Source organism: Littorina saxatilis, linkage group LG12 (assembly GCF_037325665.1).
Source record: "Littorina saxatilis isolate snail1 linkage group LG12, US_GU_Lsax_2.0, whole genome shotgun sequence".
Classification (NCBI taxonomy): Eukaryota; Metazoa; Mollusca; class Gastropoda; order Littorinimorpha; family Littorinidae; genus Littorina; species Littorina saxatilis.
Genome location: NC_090256.1, coordinates 80,651,737 through 80,669,303, shown reverse-complemented (window position 1 = coordinate 80,669,303; position 17,567 = coordinate 80,651,737). Strand labels below are relative to the sequence as shown.

The window sequence follows — 17,567 nt, the reverse complement described above, 5'->3', positions numbered from 1 at the left end:
AGCATAGTATCAAATAATATTGTCTTTACACGCTGAATGGAAATGACGTTTTCGTTATTCAAAAACAAATCATAATATATAGCCGTCAGACGCTTACCTCGACCAGACAGAATGAAGTAGAAATTTTCAGCGTAATGCCCTTGCCGAATGATTGTCCGTTTTGGTGGGACTCTGCAACCGATATCATCATCATCATCATCATCATCATGATCATCATCATCATCATCATCATCATCATCTTCATCTCTACCATCGATGAGCGTGGTCATCATCATCATCATCATCATCATCATCATCATCATCATCATCTCTAACATCGATGAGCGTGGTCATCGTCGTCAGCAGCACTCTTTTGTAAGCGTAAATAGAAAGTGTCAAAATGTCATCCTTTGGGAAATAGTCCTATTGCTTTGTTTGCATATCGAACAGGAACAACTTGGACAGTCGACAAGGGTGATAAAGTTAGCATTTGTTGAGAGAAAGATTGAAGCAAAACGCGTACTTACACTTCGTACCAGGCGACTTTGGCCAGTTTCTCCTGCATGTGCAGTGGGTATTCAGCAAAGGATGGAAGACTTTGAAGGCCGTACATTGCCTGTAATCATATCATTCACTTGTCAGATACCATAGGCGTACAGAAAACACACACACACACACACACACACACACACACACACACACACACACACACACACACACACACACAAACAGTGACACACACACAAAGTCACACACACACACACACACACACACTTGCACATACAAAGAAAACACACACTCGCACACATACACGCCATGTACCACACACACACACACACACACACACACACACACACACACACACACACACACACACACACACACACACACAAACGCGCACCCACAGGCACATGTGTATACACACACAAAGGACGAATTCGTTCAATGGGCGTATTGGCTAAAGTAATACGATCGAGGAAGCGTGAAAGAGGGGACAGAGTGTAAGCGAAGAAGACATCCAAAGAGAACTTACGGTCTGTATTTGTTCCTGACTTCTGGAAGCGGGAGGCATATTTAAGATGCTCTTCACTTCGTTACTTATGGAAATCTGAAATACATGCGCATGAAGAACAACATGTTTATTATTTCTAGTCAATTACATACACGCAATTCAGTTGCGTAAATACATCAGCTTAGGCAACGAAGTATCGCACACTGAAATTGTAGCATATTTGTCGAAGAACACACATGTACTGCAATGGATTAGAAACAGATTTGTGGATTCTATTTAGATGTGCTGTAGCGATAGGAAAGAAAAAGTAATTTAATATTATGAGCGCTCTGTTTATGTTTTCAAAGAAAACGCGATAGAAGGTATGAGAAAGGTGTGCACGTGTTTGCGTGTGAGTGGCTAGGTAGCACGTGCTCTTTGAGTGTAGTAAGGTAGCACTCATGGCAGTCGTGTTGCCCTACCTCCTTATTAGCTTTGAAGTACGAGGGATCAAAGGAGAGGCCCTGGTTTTTCAGGTTCTCGGTGAAATTGTTGGAGTCGATCATGTCGGTGAACGTTTTCAGCATGGCACTTGGCTCTTCCGATCTGCAATGTAGGGTACAGTAATCCAAAATCAATCAAAGACGTAGGGCATTCTGTTGACACTCGGAAGAATTTATTCGAATCACCAGAACTAGATTTGATTTTTAAAAGAAAGAAGGAAAGAAAGAGAGAAAAATATGAAGAAGAAAAAAAAAGAAAGAAAGAAAGAAAGAAAGAAGGAAAGAAGAAAAACAAACAGAAGACCAAAGAAATAAAAGAAAGCAAGTAAATATTTCGCTTGAAGACTGTTAAGAAACTTTGAAAAAACAATATCGACCGTTTTTAATGTCTGAGATGTATTACTGTAGAATCAGTTAGTTACGCAAAGAACAGCACGTTGGTTTGCCAGCGAGAATGCCAGGGGATAAAGAAACACAAGAACCAAGCAAAAGTAAACAAGTCGCGTAAGGCGAAAATACAACATTTAGTCAAGCTCAGTCGAACTCACAGAATGAAACTGAACGCAAAGCAGTTTTTCCGCAAGACCGTACACTCGTACTCGTAGCATCGTCTGTCCACCGCTCGTGGCAAAGGCAGTGAAATTAACAATACAGAAAAGCGCGGTAGCGGTTGCGCTGAGGAGGATAGCCCGCTTTTCTATATCTCTATTCTTTTTAACTCTCTGAACGTGTTTTTAATCCAAACATATCATATCTATATGTTTTTGGAATCAAGAACGGACAAGGAATAAGATGAAATTGTTTTTAAATCGATTTCGGAAATTTAATTTTAATCATAATTTTTATATTTTTAATTTTCAGAGCTTGTTTTTAATCCGAATATAACATAATTATATGTTTTTGGAATCAGAAAATGATGAAAAATACGATAAACGTAATTTTGGATCGTTTTATAAAAAAATAATTTTAATTACAATTTTCAGATTTTTAATGACCAAAGTCATTAATTAAATTTTAAGCCTCCAAGCTGAAATGCAATACCAAAGTCCGGCCTTCGTCGAAGATTGCTTTGCCAAAATTTCAATCAATTTGATTAAAAAATGAGGGTGTGACAGTGCCGCCTCAACTTTTACCATTTATCGAAAAAATGAAAAAAACGTCTGGGGATATCATACCCAGGAACTCTCATGAAAAATTTCATACAGATCGGTCCAGTAGTTTACTCTGAATCGCTCTACACACACACACACAAACACACACACATACACTACGACCCTCGTCTCGATTCCCCCCTCTATGTTAAAACATTTAGTCAAAACTTGACTAAATGTAAAAAGTACACTACGCCGAAACCACTCAACTCATCTGACTGGGTTTTTTTCTCTCTCTGTAATCAAACTAGCCTATCCATCAACCGAACCAAGCGATCTCACGTAGAGAATAATTTCAAACATAAACTCACTTTTTGATCATAATTGAGGCAAGTTTACATATGGTCATCACAGCTTTAATGGCTTGGGAAAATTTTCTTCTGATCTGAAACAAAAAAAGAACACATACACAAAAACGCTTCATGTTGTGATATCTCGAAAAGAACATGAGTTAAGGGGATTGGAATGGGAGCATATGAAGGGTTCCCACATTATCGCGAAATACTATGAAGGTTTAACGTTTGATTACTACATAAAAACAGATTTCAAAAAGTCAAAGAAACATATAAGAAGAATGAAAATGTACATGTGAGACGTGAAAATACAAATGTGCACACGCCCTCATGTAATAAAATGAGCAAAGCCAAGAGGCAACGGAGGAACAGATGGGTACCCATTAAAGCTGTGCTTTGGAGAAAACAAAAGAAAACACCAATCCACGGGGAAAAAAATGGTGTTCTGGCTGTGAGAAATCGAAAGAGATGCTGACTTGGGTAGTGGAGGGACAGGGGGCCGAGCTCGAGGGTTGGAGGAAGATTGGGCAATAGGAGTTTAGGGACTTGAGGAAAGTGTACATTGATCACTGTGTGCTGTTTGACTAACCGCCTATCGAAATTAAATCTGCATTGTACTCTACTGCTGCTTTTTTGTTTTCTCCAAATAAATTATACCCCTGATCGTCTTCTCCTTACTTGTTCACGGGTTTGAAGCTGTCTCTCATCGAGTTCGCTAACGGTAGTTGGTCGAGACTTATCAATGTGTCGAAACAGCCTCCCCAAACTGTTCTGTCTCTTCAGCCTCCCCTTCTTTCGTCGACCGGTCTTTTGCGGAGAGTGCTCTGTTTCCGCATCTTCGTCTTGCAAGAACTTAACTCTCCTTATCCGGGCTTCGCGCAGAGCGTTCTCGTCCAAAGTCATGGCTAGGTGGTCGTCTGCTAGATCCGTGAATCCCGCAGGCTGCGCATGACCGTTGGTGATCCGGATATCCGGTAAAGGGACGACACTGCTGCTCGGCGGGCCGTCGTTCCGCGAAAGCGGGGCGAATAGTTTCGTTTCCTGCGGATTGTGCTCAGTGTGCGAACTTTGGCTGGCTTCGGTTCCAGAATGTTTTCTGGCGTGTGGTACGGCCTCGTGAAGTTTGTCGTCATCTGTCTGCCTCTGTCTTTCATACGAAAATTTACGGCGAGTGTTAGAAACTCGTCTCTTTTTCTGTCTCTTTCCCGGCGGGGACACATCCGCCAGCTGATCCGGTTCGAACAAGATGTAGTCATCGATTCTGGGAAGGTACATACTCATGATGGTGCTTTTTGTGGTCACTTTGCTATTTCAAACTTTGCTCAGCATCCGGTTCGAATATTACTTTTCTGGTAGCCGGAATGAAGTTTAGTCCAATATAGTTGTGTACACGATTATGTTATTGCATTTCAATCTCACTTCATGTCCAGAAATGGTAGCATGCGGCTATGGTGCCAATTTTTTCTCTCTGAAAAATGCTTGTACATCATACAATTCAAACAAACATCAAACGGGCAATCACCGAGTTATTGTTTCATGGTCACACTGCTCGAGTTGCACGTTGAAAAGAACTAATAAGGAGTGTTCCATAATTATTTTCTCGTGACAATGATATGTGCAATGATGAACAGAACCACAGATTGCCATAGTGATGGCTTTTTTCTTTGATGATGAAACCCACTCGCCTGAACTTTTGCAGGATACAAACATTTCGCAAACGATCAGATTTGGTCTTTTTTTCTGAAGCATCCGTCTGTGATGATACTCCACAGCTTGTAGCGATCGTATTTATATAACAGCTTCAACAGAAAATCAAACAAGTTCGATTTGGACACGAGTAGACAATAATACCATCAGTAAAGACGGCCACCGTGTGAAATTAAATCTGTTGAACACTCTCTCAGGGGCAGTTCCGCCAAGGCATTCTAATAATTTATGTAGTTACGAGAGAATCTATATCAACGAAGCTCAAAGCACACAGTCCGTTATGCGGTTCTAAATTGTGAACCCCAAACAGTCAATACACCTACTCCAACATAAGCCAGTTCCGTAATTAACCGATGAAAAATCGAATAAACAATGAGGGTGGAAAGGCCCTGACAACTAATCGATGTGTCTTCACAGACTTTATAGCCGAGTCGCAACCACTATTCTAGGGTAGGGCTTGTATTCTATAGATAGTTCTCGATAGAAAACCAGATTCTTGACGTTACTATAAAACTCTTATAGGATACACCACAGCTCTTGACAGATACAAAAATCACTTGTTGCAAACACACAGAGCTCTTTTGGGTAACTATAATAGTGGTCAATAAACATTAGGCTGAGCGTCGGACGTTCAAACACTTGCAGGTACTCCAGGAAAAGTTAACTGACATCAGTAAATGCTCTTAGTTAAAACTTAGCATTTGAACCCTCAGTAGAGCACACGGCCTTGCAGCACGTACACTAACTACGACATTAACTACAAATATGTGCTCTTTTCGCAAGCTGCATTCTCTCACAACAGAAAAATGTGTGTGTTACTCCTGTTTGTCTCAGACAGCACACACTATGGCAGAGTAGTAAGTACTACTTTCATTAACTACACGTGTGCCGTGTTTTCACAAGTTGTATCCTTTCAGGAAAAACATTTCTCTGTTCAAAAATATTTGTACCAGTTCATCTCATTCAAAACCTACATAATTCACTGATTTTTAAACAGTAGCCACGTTTGACTTTTTCCGTCAGTGGTTGCGTGGTTGTCATGGCTTGAATAATCAGGAGTTCGGATTCAAAGCAGCAGGACTAAAACATTTTTCACAGATACGAGATTATTTCAATAAAAAGAAGTTCAAATCCACAGTAGCACCGAGTAGCACTATTAAAACGTCCAATGAATTTCACAACAAATGTCTTCAGATGTCTTGTCCTTGTTCCGATGGCATAACATTACGTCCCCTATTTACTCAAGACGACAAACAGAATGTACCGAAGACCTATCGGGTGGCCTTTACTTAATTACGAGTCAAGAAGTCTTGTTTGCGTCACCGACAAATTCATACAAAACAGCACAGTAGGTGTTTGCACAAACTCGAATGTTTGTTTTTCCTTAATCTCTTTGACAACATGTGGCCTCGACACCTGTCAGTAACTCCGACGCTATCTCTCTCCCTCTTTCTTTTAGAACTGACTTCTGATTTGAACCAAATCCATGGCACTAGAAATTGACGTATACGATAGGTGTCTAAGGGCTTTTACGGGACCAATGCAAATCCATGCGGCTTACAGGCAATCTTGTTCACACACAATAACAGTATTTCGTGTCACGGCTTTCATCCATCTTCATTCACAAGCACACTGTTCACAGCACCCACGAAATAAAAGGCCTCCTTCCCTGCTTTGGAATTTCAAACATCGGCCCGTTGTACAGCAAGAACTTATGAGACAAGAGTGAAGAGGTTAGATATTGCTGTTTGAATGGTCTTTGATTTATCGATGTCATAGGGGGGGGGGGGGGAGAGAGACTGAGAGAAAACAAAAGAGAGAGAGAGTTATTGTTGGTGTTGGTGGTTTTTCCTCCTCGAAATACTATTGTCTGCTACTTTTCATTACCGGCATTAAATCCATCTAATTATATCTATATATAATTATATCCAATTTACTTTTATTTTGTTATACTGTACATTATCTTTTATTTAAGCAGTTCCGAAGATATCGGTAAAATAAATTCTCCATTCAAAGCAAGCAAAGCCACTCTGCTTTCATCAGCTCTCGCAAACCGGTTAAAAGTTGTCATATCTATATTCAGTTTGGAAGCAATAGCTTTTCCCCCTATTCAATACCGGGTGGAGAAGACGTCACAATAAGTGGCAAAGAGCAGTGACTTATTGACTGCGATTATTTACATGGATTTCCGTCCCTCGACAAGCCCCTGCCTTGTTCGCAAGAGCCGTAGGAATAAGGGCTTTTCTGTAGTTTGAATGAAGAACGGGTTGTATATATCGTGGTTTTTTTTCTCCCTTTTCTGCAGAGATGTTTTCGTGCAAAAAGGACATCTGTGTATTTGTTACGGATTCGTTTACGGTCAAAACTTTCAATTCGCTCAGAATGTTGCTGAAAACGACTAAACGTCATTCATTCAAAATACCTTTGAAAAGAAAGTCGGAAAGAAACGAAGATCGAATCGACATTCTCTTTTCAGATTCTGTCCATCTGTCTGTCTGTCTCTTTTTGCCTGTCTCTGTCTGTATGTATGTCTGCTTCTCTATCTCTGTCCGTCCGTGTCTCTATACGGCCTATGTCTGTTTGTTGAGTCTCTCTCCTTCTCTGTCTCTTTTTCTGATTTATAAGTTTATTTTATTTTCGTTTCTTTTACCCTCCCGCCCCCTCCCTTTGAACTGTAGTTTGTTCTTTTATTCTTATTCAGGTAGTATCTCTGGCTGATCATGACTATGCGTAAAAAGAAACAGAACGAACCAACGAAACTCACTAAATAGCTTCTTGCTTATTCTCATTTCCTTCCAGTGCGACAATTGTCTTCATGGTTTACAGTTTTCCCCCATTCTTCTCCCGCTGACATGCTAACTAAGCGTAGTGTCGTATTTGCTGCATTAGCAGGTTCCAAATCTACTTTCACAGCGAGGGGGACGACTGGTAGACTGTTGAGAGACCCATTATGTTTTGTTTTGTCACAAACGTTCCAATAACATTCCTTTTTTTCTTCTTTTTTTTATTCTGCTAAGATACCCATTTTCGTTACTTGCCTCAGCGATGCTGGTGAATTACCAAATCCGCACGCATCGCGAGAATAACCGTGGCGCTTGTATCTTCAAAGCAAGATCCATTTTCGTTACTTGCCTCAGCGATACCGGTGAATGACCAAATCCGTACGCATCTCAAGAATAACCGTGGCGCTTGTATCTTCAAAGCAAGACCCATTTTCGGTACTTGCCTCAGGGGTACTGGTGACTGACAACATCCACACGTCTCGCAAAAATAACCGTGGCGCTTGTATCTTCAAAGCAATACAATTGTAAAGATTACGGCCTCGCTTTGACCTTGAAATACTGACGACATTGAAAAGCGTGCAAAGCGCACACGCGCCTGTAACTAAAATAAAACAAAACATTACAATCCCCCAAACTTAAAAAGGACACTAACTGTAAATAGTGAACGGAAGGAACATTATTTATATGATCCAAATTCATCCTACTTGAGTTGATAGAAGTTGTCATGTGCATGAGCAAGAGAATGACACATTGCCACCACGGATGTTTTGGGTTTTAATGCGCACTACCGCAGGGATGCATACAATCGTAAACTTTGGCATTGTACACCTTCCCGCGCTAGTGATGTCATAGTTCAACTGTCTGTGATGAGCACGCAATTGCTACCTTTTGGCATGGACATTTATAAAACAACTGAATGAGTAGAAAAATCAACAGTTTCCAATGTAACCAGAGAGAGAAAACTTAAAGATGAAAGCAATATTGCCCACGGAAGACGAACAGCAAATGTTAGGGTTTTTTGTGTTTTTTTTTAAGAAACAAGCAGAATGTTTAATATAAACCTTGATGTTAATTGGGCGAAGTCGACTGCGCGAAGTCTACTACACGAAACTCGTTGAACAAAGCTTAGGCACTGCATTATAGGTTAAAAAGACTTCGCGAAATCAACTTCGGGCTCAATGGACAGCCTTTAGTGTCGCCTGATGGAACTACTGCCGCTTTTGTCAACAAACTCTTTGAAAGCATCGCATGCAATTCCTAAGAGAACTACGACTGCGTGCCAAAAGCTTGCTAAGAAAAATCAAAGTCCAAAAGGTCAACCTTTAAGTACATGCTTCTTGCAAAGAAAACAGTTCTCAGTTACGAGTGATTGTGCCACATAGTAGGTACATTGTGGAAGGTAGGTGAACTCCGTCTAACTCAACAGTGAGTCTCATTACTCTTCGGTATCAAGTCAAACAGTTTATTTACCAAATGCAAAGCACAGGATTTTGTTATGGTGTATGCATAAAACTTCACACTCCTTCCACACGCATATATCATAATAACTATGTACAGATAAAGTGTTCAATTTCACTGGGCCTATTTACGTGTGTATACCAACCAGACAGTTCAAAACGGACTGGTTGTTCTTTTAGCACCAATTTGACAGGAGTAATCACAGGTTGCATGGATAAAGATAAATGAATTCCCTAAAAATCATATCTAAAAATATAGTCATCAATATAATAAATCCGAGTACATGCTAACACAGTTATTCAAAGGACACAACTCTTACATCTATTAAGATATTTCATTTAAGGATACTCGATCCATTTCAAAACTTTAACTGACACATATCACAGATCTAACAGATCTAAGAACGATCCACCATTGAGGCCGCAAGGACTGCCTCAGGAAAGAAACTGTTTCTGAAACGAGAAGTCCTGCTCTTCAGAGCGCGGAAGCGCTTGCCTGACAGGAGGAGCTCGAACAGATGGCTGGCTGGGTGAGATGAGTCTGCCACTATACCCCTAACTCTCTTTGCTAAACGTGAGCTGTACAGTGAGGCGACTGACGGAAGTTCGCAACCCACAATACGAGACGCTTGTCTGACAATGCGCTCCAGCTCTTCCTTGTTCCTAGCACTGGCACCGCTAAACCACACGGTGACTGAAAAACACAGAATGCTTTCTACAGTGGCCCTATAGAACTGCTTTTGGATGGCTTGGTTCAGTCTAAATTTCTTCAGCTGTCTAAGGAAGTGAAGCCTCTGCTGATGTAAAAGTCGACAACACACGATCGAAGCTGTCTTTATAGAAAAAAAAACTGTCAAAAGAAAGCCCGAGCTATACTGTGTAATGGTTGTTATGGATAAATGCAAACAATACATGTATATAATAATACCTTGACTAATTCAACACTGAGTCTTATTACTCTTCGGTATCAAATTTAAAAGTCGACAACACACACATCTTTATTAGAAGAAAAAAAATGTAAAAAGAAAGTCCGAGCTATACTGTGTTACTGTTGTGTTATGGAAAATTGCAAACAATACATGTTTATGATAATACCATGATTAATTCAACACTGAGTCTTATTACTTTTCGGTATCAAATTCTAAAGTCGACAACACACAAATCTTTCTTTGAAAACAAAATGTAAAAAGAAAGCCCGAACTATACTGTGTTACTGTTGTGTTATGGAAAATTGCAAACAATACATGTTTATAATAATACCTTGACTAATTCAGCACTGAGTCTTATTACTTTTCGGTATCAAATTCTAAAGTCGACAACACACAAATCTTTCTTTGAAAACAAAATGTAAAAAGAAATCCCGAACTATTCTGTGTTACTGTTGTGGTATGGAGAATTGCAAACAATACATGTTTATAATAATACCTTGACTAATTCAGCACTGAGTCTTATTACTTTTCGGTATCAAATTCTAAAGTCGACAACACACAAATCTTTCTTTGAAAAAAAATGTAAAAAGAAAGCCCGAACTATACTGTGTTACTGTTGTGTTATGGAGAATTGCAAACAATACATGTTTATAATAATACCTTGATTAATTCAACACTGAGTCTTATTACTTTTCGGTATCAAATTCTAAAGTCGACAACACACAAATCTTTCTTTGAAAACAAAATGTAAAAAGAAAGCCCGAGCTATATACTGTGTAATGGTTGTGTTGGAGAGAAAAGCAAACAATTCATGTATGTAATAATACCTTGTCCCAATAGCGCCGGTAGAAAGACGGACGCACTCACTTTAAAGCAACACTCCTTCCCAGGTAAACATTTCAGCTCACCAAACTCAGACCTGGCCATGCATTTTACGTACGATAATACCATCCTTCCACTGGGTCACATACTAAAAATGAACAACCTGAGTGCTCTGTGTGCAAAGTGGGAATTTGTTAAGGAATAAACTTCGCAAAAGCCACTCGAGATCTATGGTTATGTTCTTATTTCTTTGCTAGCTTGCTTGCTTGTTCCTTGTGTTAGGTTGGTTGCTGGTTTTGTGGGAGGTCTAATTGTGTGTTTCCTTGTTTGCTGTAGTCGTCGTTGTTGTTGTTGTTGTTGTTGTTGTTGTTGTTGTTGTTGTTGTTGTTGTTGTTGTTGTTTTTCAGGGGGGGGGGGGGGGGGAAGGTTGTTTCTTTAGGACAGGGTGGGTCTTCGTTTGTTTTTTCGTTTGTTATTAAGTTGGATTGGTTTGGTTGCTAAGTGTTTGCTTGTTTGTTCGTTTGTTTTGTTTTATTTTTTATGTCCAGACTCAGAGACGGTATCCATGTCCCACCCCCGTGGCACGTAAAAGACCTCGGTCATTCTGCCATAAGTGCAGATGGCTGATACCACCTTAACACGAATACACTTGTGTATCTCATCTGAAGTCGTAATCCTAATGGCTTTGCCGTGAGGGCGTAAAACTTGAATTTCTCTCAATAGAAAATAAGAGGGAGGGAATGCCGTAGGGAAAAAAGCACGCTTCACAATTGTGGTTTAGAATATACCTCGACTGTTTCGACAAGAGTAAACGACTAAACCCTATGCACTTGGTGACACCCAAATCAACAATTAGTCAATAAAATAACCCTAAATAGAACGCTTTTGTTATGATTTATAGCCCTCTTGTGTCTGTTTTGATTCGTTTTTGAATGCTTTTCGTGGGTGTGGGACATATTTATATAACTGTGTATTGAGAACTCCGCTGAAAGGGAATTTTTGTGTGTGCATACCTGGGCATACATTTCTCCGTGTCTTGACTACCATGCTAATCAGGTGAGAAAAGTAAAGAGGTACAAATGTGTGGATATAAATAATGAAGTCTGGAAAATAACACTGCGACATTTTCATTTTTCATTTTCATTACTTTATTGTCCCATCGCTGGGAAATTCGGGTCGCTTCCTCCCAGTGGAAAGCTAGCAGCAACGGAGTCGCGCTACCCAGGTGTCTGCGTGTTTAGGTGTATTCAGCCACCTGCACTTATGGCAGAATGACCAAGGTCTTTTACGTGCCATTGTGATGACACGGGGGTGGGACATGGCTTCCGTCTCTGGGTCTGCACATAAAGTTGACCCGTGTCCGTCCCGGCCCGAATTCGAACCGGCGACCTTTCGATCCCAAGTACAGTGCTCTACCAACTGAGCTACCGAGCAGAGATGAACAAAAACAAGTCGCGTAAGGCGAAATTACAACATTTAGTCAAGCTGTCGAACTAACAGAATGAAACTGAACTCACTGCATTTTTACAGCAAGAGCGTATACTCGTAGCATCGTCAGTCCACCGCTCGATGCACAGGCAGTGAAATTGACAAGAAGAGCGGGGTAGTAGTTGCGCTGAGAAGGATAGCACGCTTTTCTTTATCTCTATTCTTTTTAACTTTCTGAGCGTGTTTTTAATCCAAACATATCACATCTATATGTTTTTGGAATCAGGAACCCACAAGGAATAAGATGAAATTGTTTTTAAATCGATTTCGGAAATTTTATTTTAATAATAATTTTTATATTTTTAATTTTCAGAGCTTGTTTTTAATCCGAATATAACATATTTATATGTTTTTGGAATCAGAAAATGATGAAGAATAAGATAAACGTAAATTTGGATCGTTTAAAAAATTATTTTCTTTTTTACAATTTTCAGATGTTTAATGACCAAAGTCATAAATTAATTTTTAAGCCACCAAGCTGAAATGCAATACCGAAGTCCGGCCTTCGTCGAAGATTGCTGGGATCACGCGAACAATTAACAAGACAAAATAACATTTTGAATTTAATGTGTCTTATTCCCAGGAACGACTCGTTTCGCGTTTTTAAATAATAAACTTTACCAAGTAAAAGTACTGAAAAGCTAATATTGTCGGTGGGTGCTAAACAATCAATCAATGAGTCTTATATCGCGCATATTCCGTGGGTACAGTTCTAGGCGCTCTACAGTGATGCCGTGTGAGATGAAATTTTATACGGCCAGTAATTGCAGCCATTTCGGCGCATATTTACCTTTCACGGCCTATTATTCCAAGTCACACGGGTATAGGTGGACAATTATTAACTGTGCCTAAGCAATTTTGCCAGGAAAGACCCTTTTGTCAATCGTGGGATCTTTAACGTGCACACCCAATGTAGTGTACACGGGGGGGAGTTCGGACACCGAAGAGAGTCTGCACACAAAGTTGACTCTGAAATAAATTTCCGCCGAACCTGGGATCGAACTCACGCTGACAGCGGCCAAACAGACTGGCAAGGTACAATGTTCCACCAACCCTCTGAGTATGCCATGCTGAGTCTTGCTCAGTTCTAAACCCGAAAGAAGAGCCAGAACCACAACCACCACAACATATGAGGAGACCTTCACCATCTCTTACCTCGTTTCTTCTGACCTCAGCCGACAGGGCAGCAAAGCGGTTCTTGTCCAGGGCTCGTGCCCATATCTTCTTGGTGCTGGACACACCGAAAGAGCCGACCGTGTCCAGAGGCGTCTCTCTCCCGCTACCCGTCTCCTCGCCGCTAGTCTTTCGCGACGGGGTCAAGGTCGCCGTCGACGACGTCAAAGATGTGTCAGAGTTCAAGGTCGAGTCTGCGAGAGTTCGCCTCGATGTGTCATCCTGAGGACTATCTTTCTGGGTAACACTGTAAGAATTGATATCGTCACTTGCTGAAGTAGAACGTCTGTCTACCTCAACCGGTCTGTCGGTGTCGGAAGTTCTTTGGCAGTCTGAGATCGGCCGTTGAGCTTCCGCCACCGCTAGAGCGACGCTCTTTGAGCTGCGGCGACTCTTAGAGACGTTGTTGTTGGCATTAGCAACGGCAGAGCGGGTGGTGCTGTGAACACGACTCTCTTCCTCATCCTCTGAGCTAGAGGAGGAAAATTGGAGAGACTCATCAAAAGCCAGGATGTGTCTGTACCGTCGTAAGAGTTCATCCTCTTCCCTCCGGTTCTTCTTTTTCTTGGACTTTTTCTGGCCCTTCGTCTGCTTGTCGTGGGCGATGATGAAGCGTTGCAATGTATGCAAACTGCTCCCGCCATAGTTTTCTGGTCGCGCGTAGTAATCCAAATCCGTTTCCGGCGGGTCCGCTGCGCTTCCATTGGTCAGTTCCTTCATGTCAGATCTGCCACCATTGGTAATTTCTTTCATGTTTCCATTGGTCCCCGCGCTTGTGTTCATCGTTCCCAGAAGAGGTCAACGCAGTGCTTGAGTGTGTTCATGTTGTTTATCTCGCCAGAAGCGTGTCGCAGCTGAATAGAGAAAGGGAACACGAAGTGATTAAAACAAAATGAATAGTATCCTATATAGAAAATGTTCCGCTTACAAAATCAGTGAACATGAGCAAAGACACAGACAAACACACACACACATGCTCACGCACGCACACACAAACGCACGCATGCCGCACACTCGCACGCACGCAAGCGGCACGCACACCGTGCTGACACACTGACGCACGTACACACACACACACAAGCACACACACACACACACACACGCACGTACACAAACACACGCACGCACGCACGTACACAAACACACGCACGCACGTACACAAACACACACACAAGCACATACACAAGCACGCACGCACACACAGCAACTCCCGCCCGCATCCGTCTTCCTCTGCTTTTGTAAGGGAACAAAAATGTCAAGGGAGAGAACATTCTGCACAAGACTCAGTACTTTCACGAGTTCTTTCCCTTCGCTCTAACTGTCTGGACACTTCGCCTACCGGAAAAAAAACCCACCGCATTAATACCATTGAAGCAGAAACAAGAACCAGGAGTGTTAATGTTTCGAACTTTACCCATTTATTTTAGTGTTAAACAAAAAGGCCTTTCGTTTTTCCTGAACATATCAAAATGAAAGTTATTCAGAAAGTATGCCTCTGGCAAAGGCAACAAATCTAAATTAAAATTATGAAAAACATGGAAAAAAAAGATAGGTTTAAAGGCAGAAAAGTGTGAAATAGTACATGTCGCCACTAGTAGCCTAATATTGTCCAACAAAAATAAGATTAACATTTTCAAAGGATCACTTCAACCAGTAATTTATGATTATATACCGTAAAATTCCCAGCAAACGCCCAGTATCTAGCAAACGCCCAGTATCTAGCAAACGCCCAGTATCTAGCAAACGCCCAGTATCTAGCAAACGCCCAATATCTAGCAAACGCCCAGTATCTAGCAAACGCCCAGTATCTAGCAAACGCCCAGTATCTAGCAAACGCCCATCCCCCACTTTTGTTTTTTAAATTAGTTTTAAGACGGTCGGCCTCCTTTATCTACGATATGTGCACATTCATAATGATTGTGTGCGTGCATATGTGCGTGCGTGCATGTGTGTGTGTGTGTGTGTGTGTGTGTGTGTGTAAAAGTGAACAATTTACATCTCATTAACAAAGAAAACATGTATTCTTACACAAACTGTTACCCTAAAAACCACGCATCTCCACACTTTTTGGGCACCGTTTTGTGAGAAAAGCTCGTATCAACATTCATTGAAGCGTGACGGCTTCATTTGACCACGAATTCTCAATTTCTTACCAGGAACCCACTTCTGGCATCACAAAGATTCATAAAATATTGGAATTTAATTTTGTGATTTTTGTAATTCAGTTCTTTTCGTTTTTTCTCAAAACAACAACAATGACGATACGAGGTTTGGTTTGAACACCGACGTAACGTTCAACCATGCCGAAGCACACATCCTATACAGTGACATACAAACTGAAAGCCCTGAGATATCTTGAAAACGAAGCTGCAGGCTATGTTTCGGTATGTGCCCGCGAGTTTTCTGTTGACAAAAAAAGAATGAGAGAGTGGAGGGAACACAGAGACATAACAAAACAGCAATACGGGAAAGAAAAGGAAAAACGAAAGTTGTCTGAAGGACCGCCAGTTAGATCTCAAGAAGTTGACCAAGGTGTGATGAAATACTTGGAAGAGGATTTCTAAACAAGAGAAGAAACTGAATTGTGCTGAACTTATTCTAAGAATGAGAAGAATCAAGGTCACGTGTGTTCTTTTTTTCTTTTCTTTTTTTTATATCACAGAATGTTGATCTTTATTTGTTTAAACAAGCGGTGTGTTTATTACACCCCCGGTATAGGGGTGTGTATAGGTTTCGCTCGATGTGTTTGTTTGTGTGTTTGTGTTCGCATATAGATCTCAAGAATGAACGGACCGATCGTCACCAAACTTGGTGAACAGGTTCTATACATTCCTGAGACGGTCCTTACAAAAATTGGGACCAGTCAAACACACGGTTAGGGAGTTATTGGTGGATTAAGATTATACAAGGACTTATAGAGGGACATCTTCATGGTCAAAGGGAAATAACCATTCTCACTCAGTCACTGCCACCAACTGAGAAGGTTATTTCCCTTTGACGGGGGTGTTTTTCCTACCTCGTAGGAATTTCTTGTTTTTCATTAGAATTGCATAAATCACATGGTTGTATCTTTTATCTTCTCTCGTGAAAATGTGATGACACTTTATCTTGCAAAGGGGTGTATACCTAGCAAACGCCCACCCCCTACTTTTACCCGAAATCTGTGCGGAAGGGGGGTGGGCGTTTGCTAGGGATTTTACGGTAACAGTAAAAATATGAAAATCCTGAAAACGAAGTCGGAAATCCTTTGCGGACCTGAGAAGTAAATTCTGGCCTAAAGGAGAAAATGTGGGGCCCAGCAGAGTCCCTGCGGCGAACTGCAGACTTCATCACGTCAACAACCCTGACAGTATAGCATGGCAACGGGAACGCATAAGAAGAAGAAGAAGAAGAAGAAGAAGAAGAAGAAGAAGGAAACCCGAGTCAAACCTAGCTTACGTCGGATAGGTTAATTTGATTGAAACGTTTTTCATGTAAACGTACCCCGATCGTAGGTGTCTTGACTTAATTGCTGGCCGATTTGTGTTTGTTTGTTTGTTTTTGTGAGAGGCAAGATTTTTTTTCTTGCAAAGAAACACAGAAAACGAGCAGCTCGAGAATTCTCCCCGGAAGGAAAACTCAATGATCCCGCGTCTGCAGTCAAAACGAGGCTCTCGGCTGACATCTCTGCAACCACTTGAGGAGAGCTTGGCAACATCAGATAACAAGACGCATAAAGAAACATGGACAGCCCTACCGACTGTGCGTGAAAGACAGACAAATGGCATTACACATAGATAAAGATTCACCTAAGCGCAGTCGGGGAAATTTATGGCCATGGGCATTGTCCTTTGAAGAATACGTATAAACATATGGTAGGGACAATAACCGTACGCCGGCAATGCATCTTTGAATAACACTTCAATACACAAATCCAAAAACTTATTGATTTGTTCAAAAAAAAAGGATTCATTCGCTCGGCTTCCAGACGATTGGACGTAAACTGATAGAACTATCAAGATAAGTTGTGTGTGAATATTTGTTTGTCTGTTCACTTAAAAGACCGTTGGGTCGAAATATCTGTGAATGTATTGTTTTGTCAATAACAAACGTTCCAACAACCTACCTTTCTTGTTTTTTGATTACTTCAATACACATGAACAGCGCATCTATGCACTGTCATTTGCCTTAATTACTCGCCGGCTTGCATGTTTTAAATTAAAACAGTTTCACAAGCAGAACATTGTGTTACATTGCCCACAACATGAATCTTTTTCATCGTCGTCGATTTCTTACTGTTTGTTTGTTTGTT

At 41.0% G+C, this 17,567-nt stretch overlaps 1 protein-coding gene across 2 annotated transcripts in view; it reads right to left on the bottom strand.

The window, feature by feature from the left end:
* LOC138982897 (cyclic nucleotide-binding domain-containing protein 2-like) overlaps positions 1 to 14,124 on the bottom strand; it is a 24,332-nt gene extending 10,208 nt beyond the window's left edge. The window contains exons 1-6 of one of the 2 annotated variants that reach the window (XM_070356292.1): positions 13,259 to 14,124; positions 2,936 to 3,009; positions 1,453 to 1,576; positions 1,013 to 1,087; positions 507 to 595; positions 98 to 171 (exon numbers count right to left, since the gene is read on the bottom strand). In XM_070356292.1, the coding sequence (XP_070212393.1) occupies positions 98 to 171; positions 507 to 595; positions 1,013 to 1,087; positions 1,453 to 1,576; positions 2,936 to 3,009; positions 13,259 to 14,059 (1,237 nt within the window). In that variant the 5' untranslated portion in view covers positions 14,060 to 14,124. Of the gene's footprint in view, positions 1 to 97; positions 172 to 506; positions 596 to 1,012; positions 1,088 to 1,452; positions 1,577 to 2,935; positions 3,010 to 3,595; positions 6,194 to 13,258 lie in introns of those variants that run through there. The other variant, XM_070356293.1, reaches the window with a different exon arrangement.
* Between the last annotated feature and the right edge of the window lie 3,443 nt (positions 14,125 to 17,567).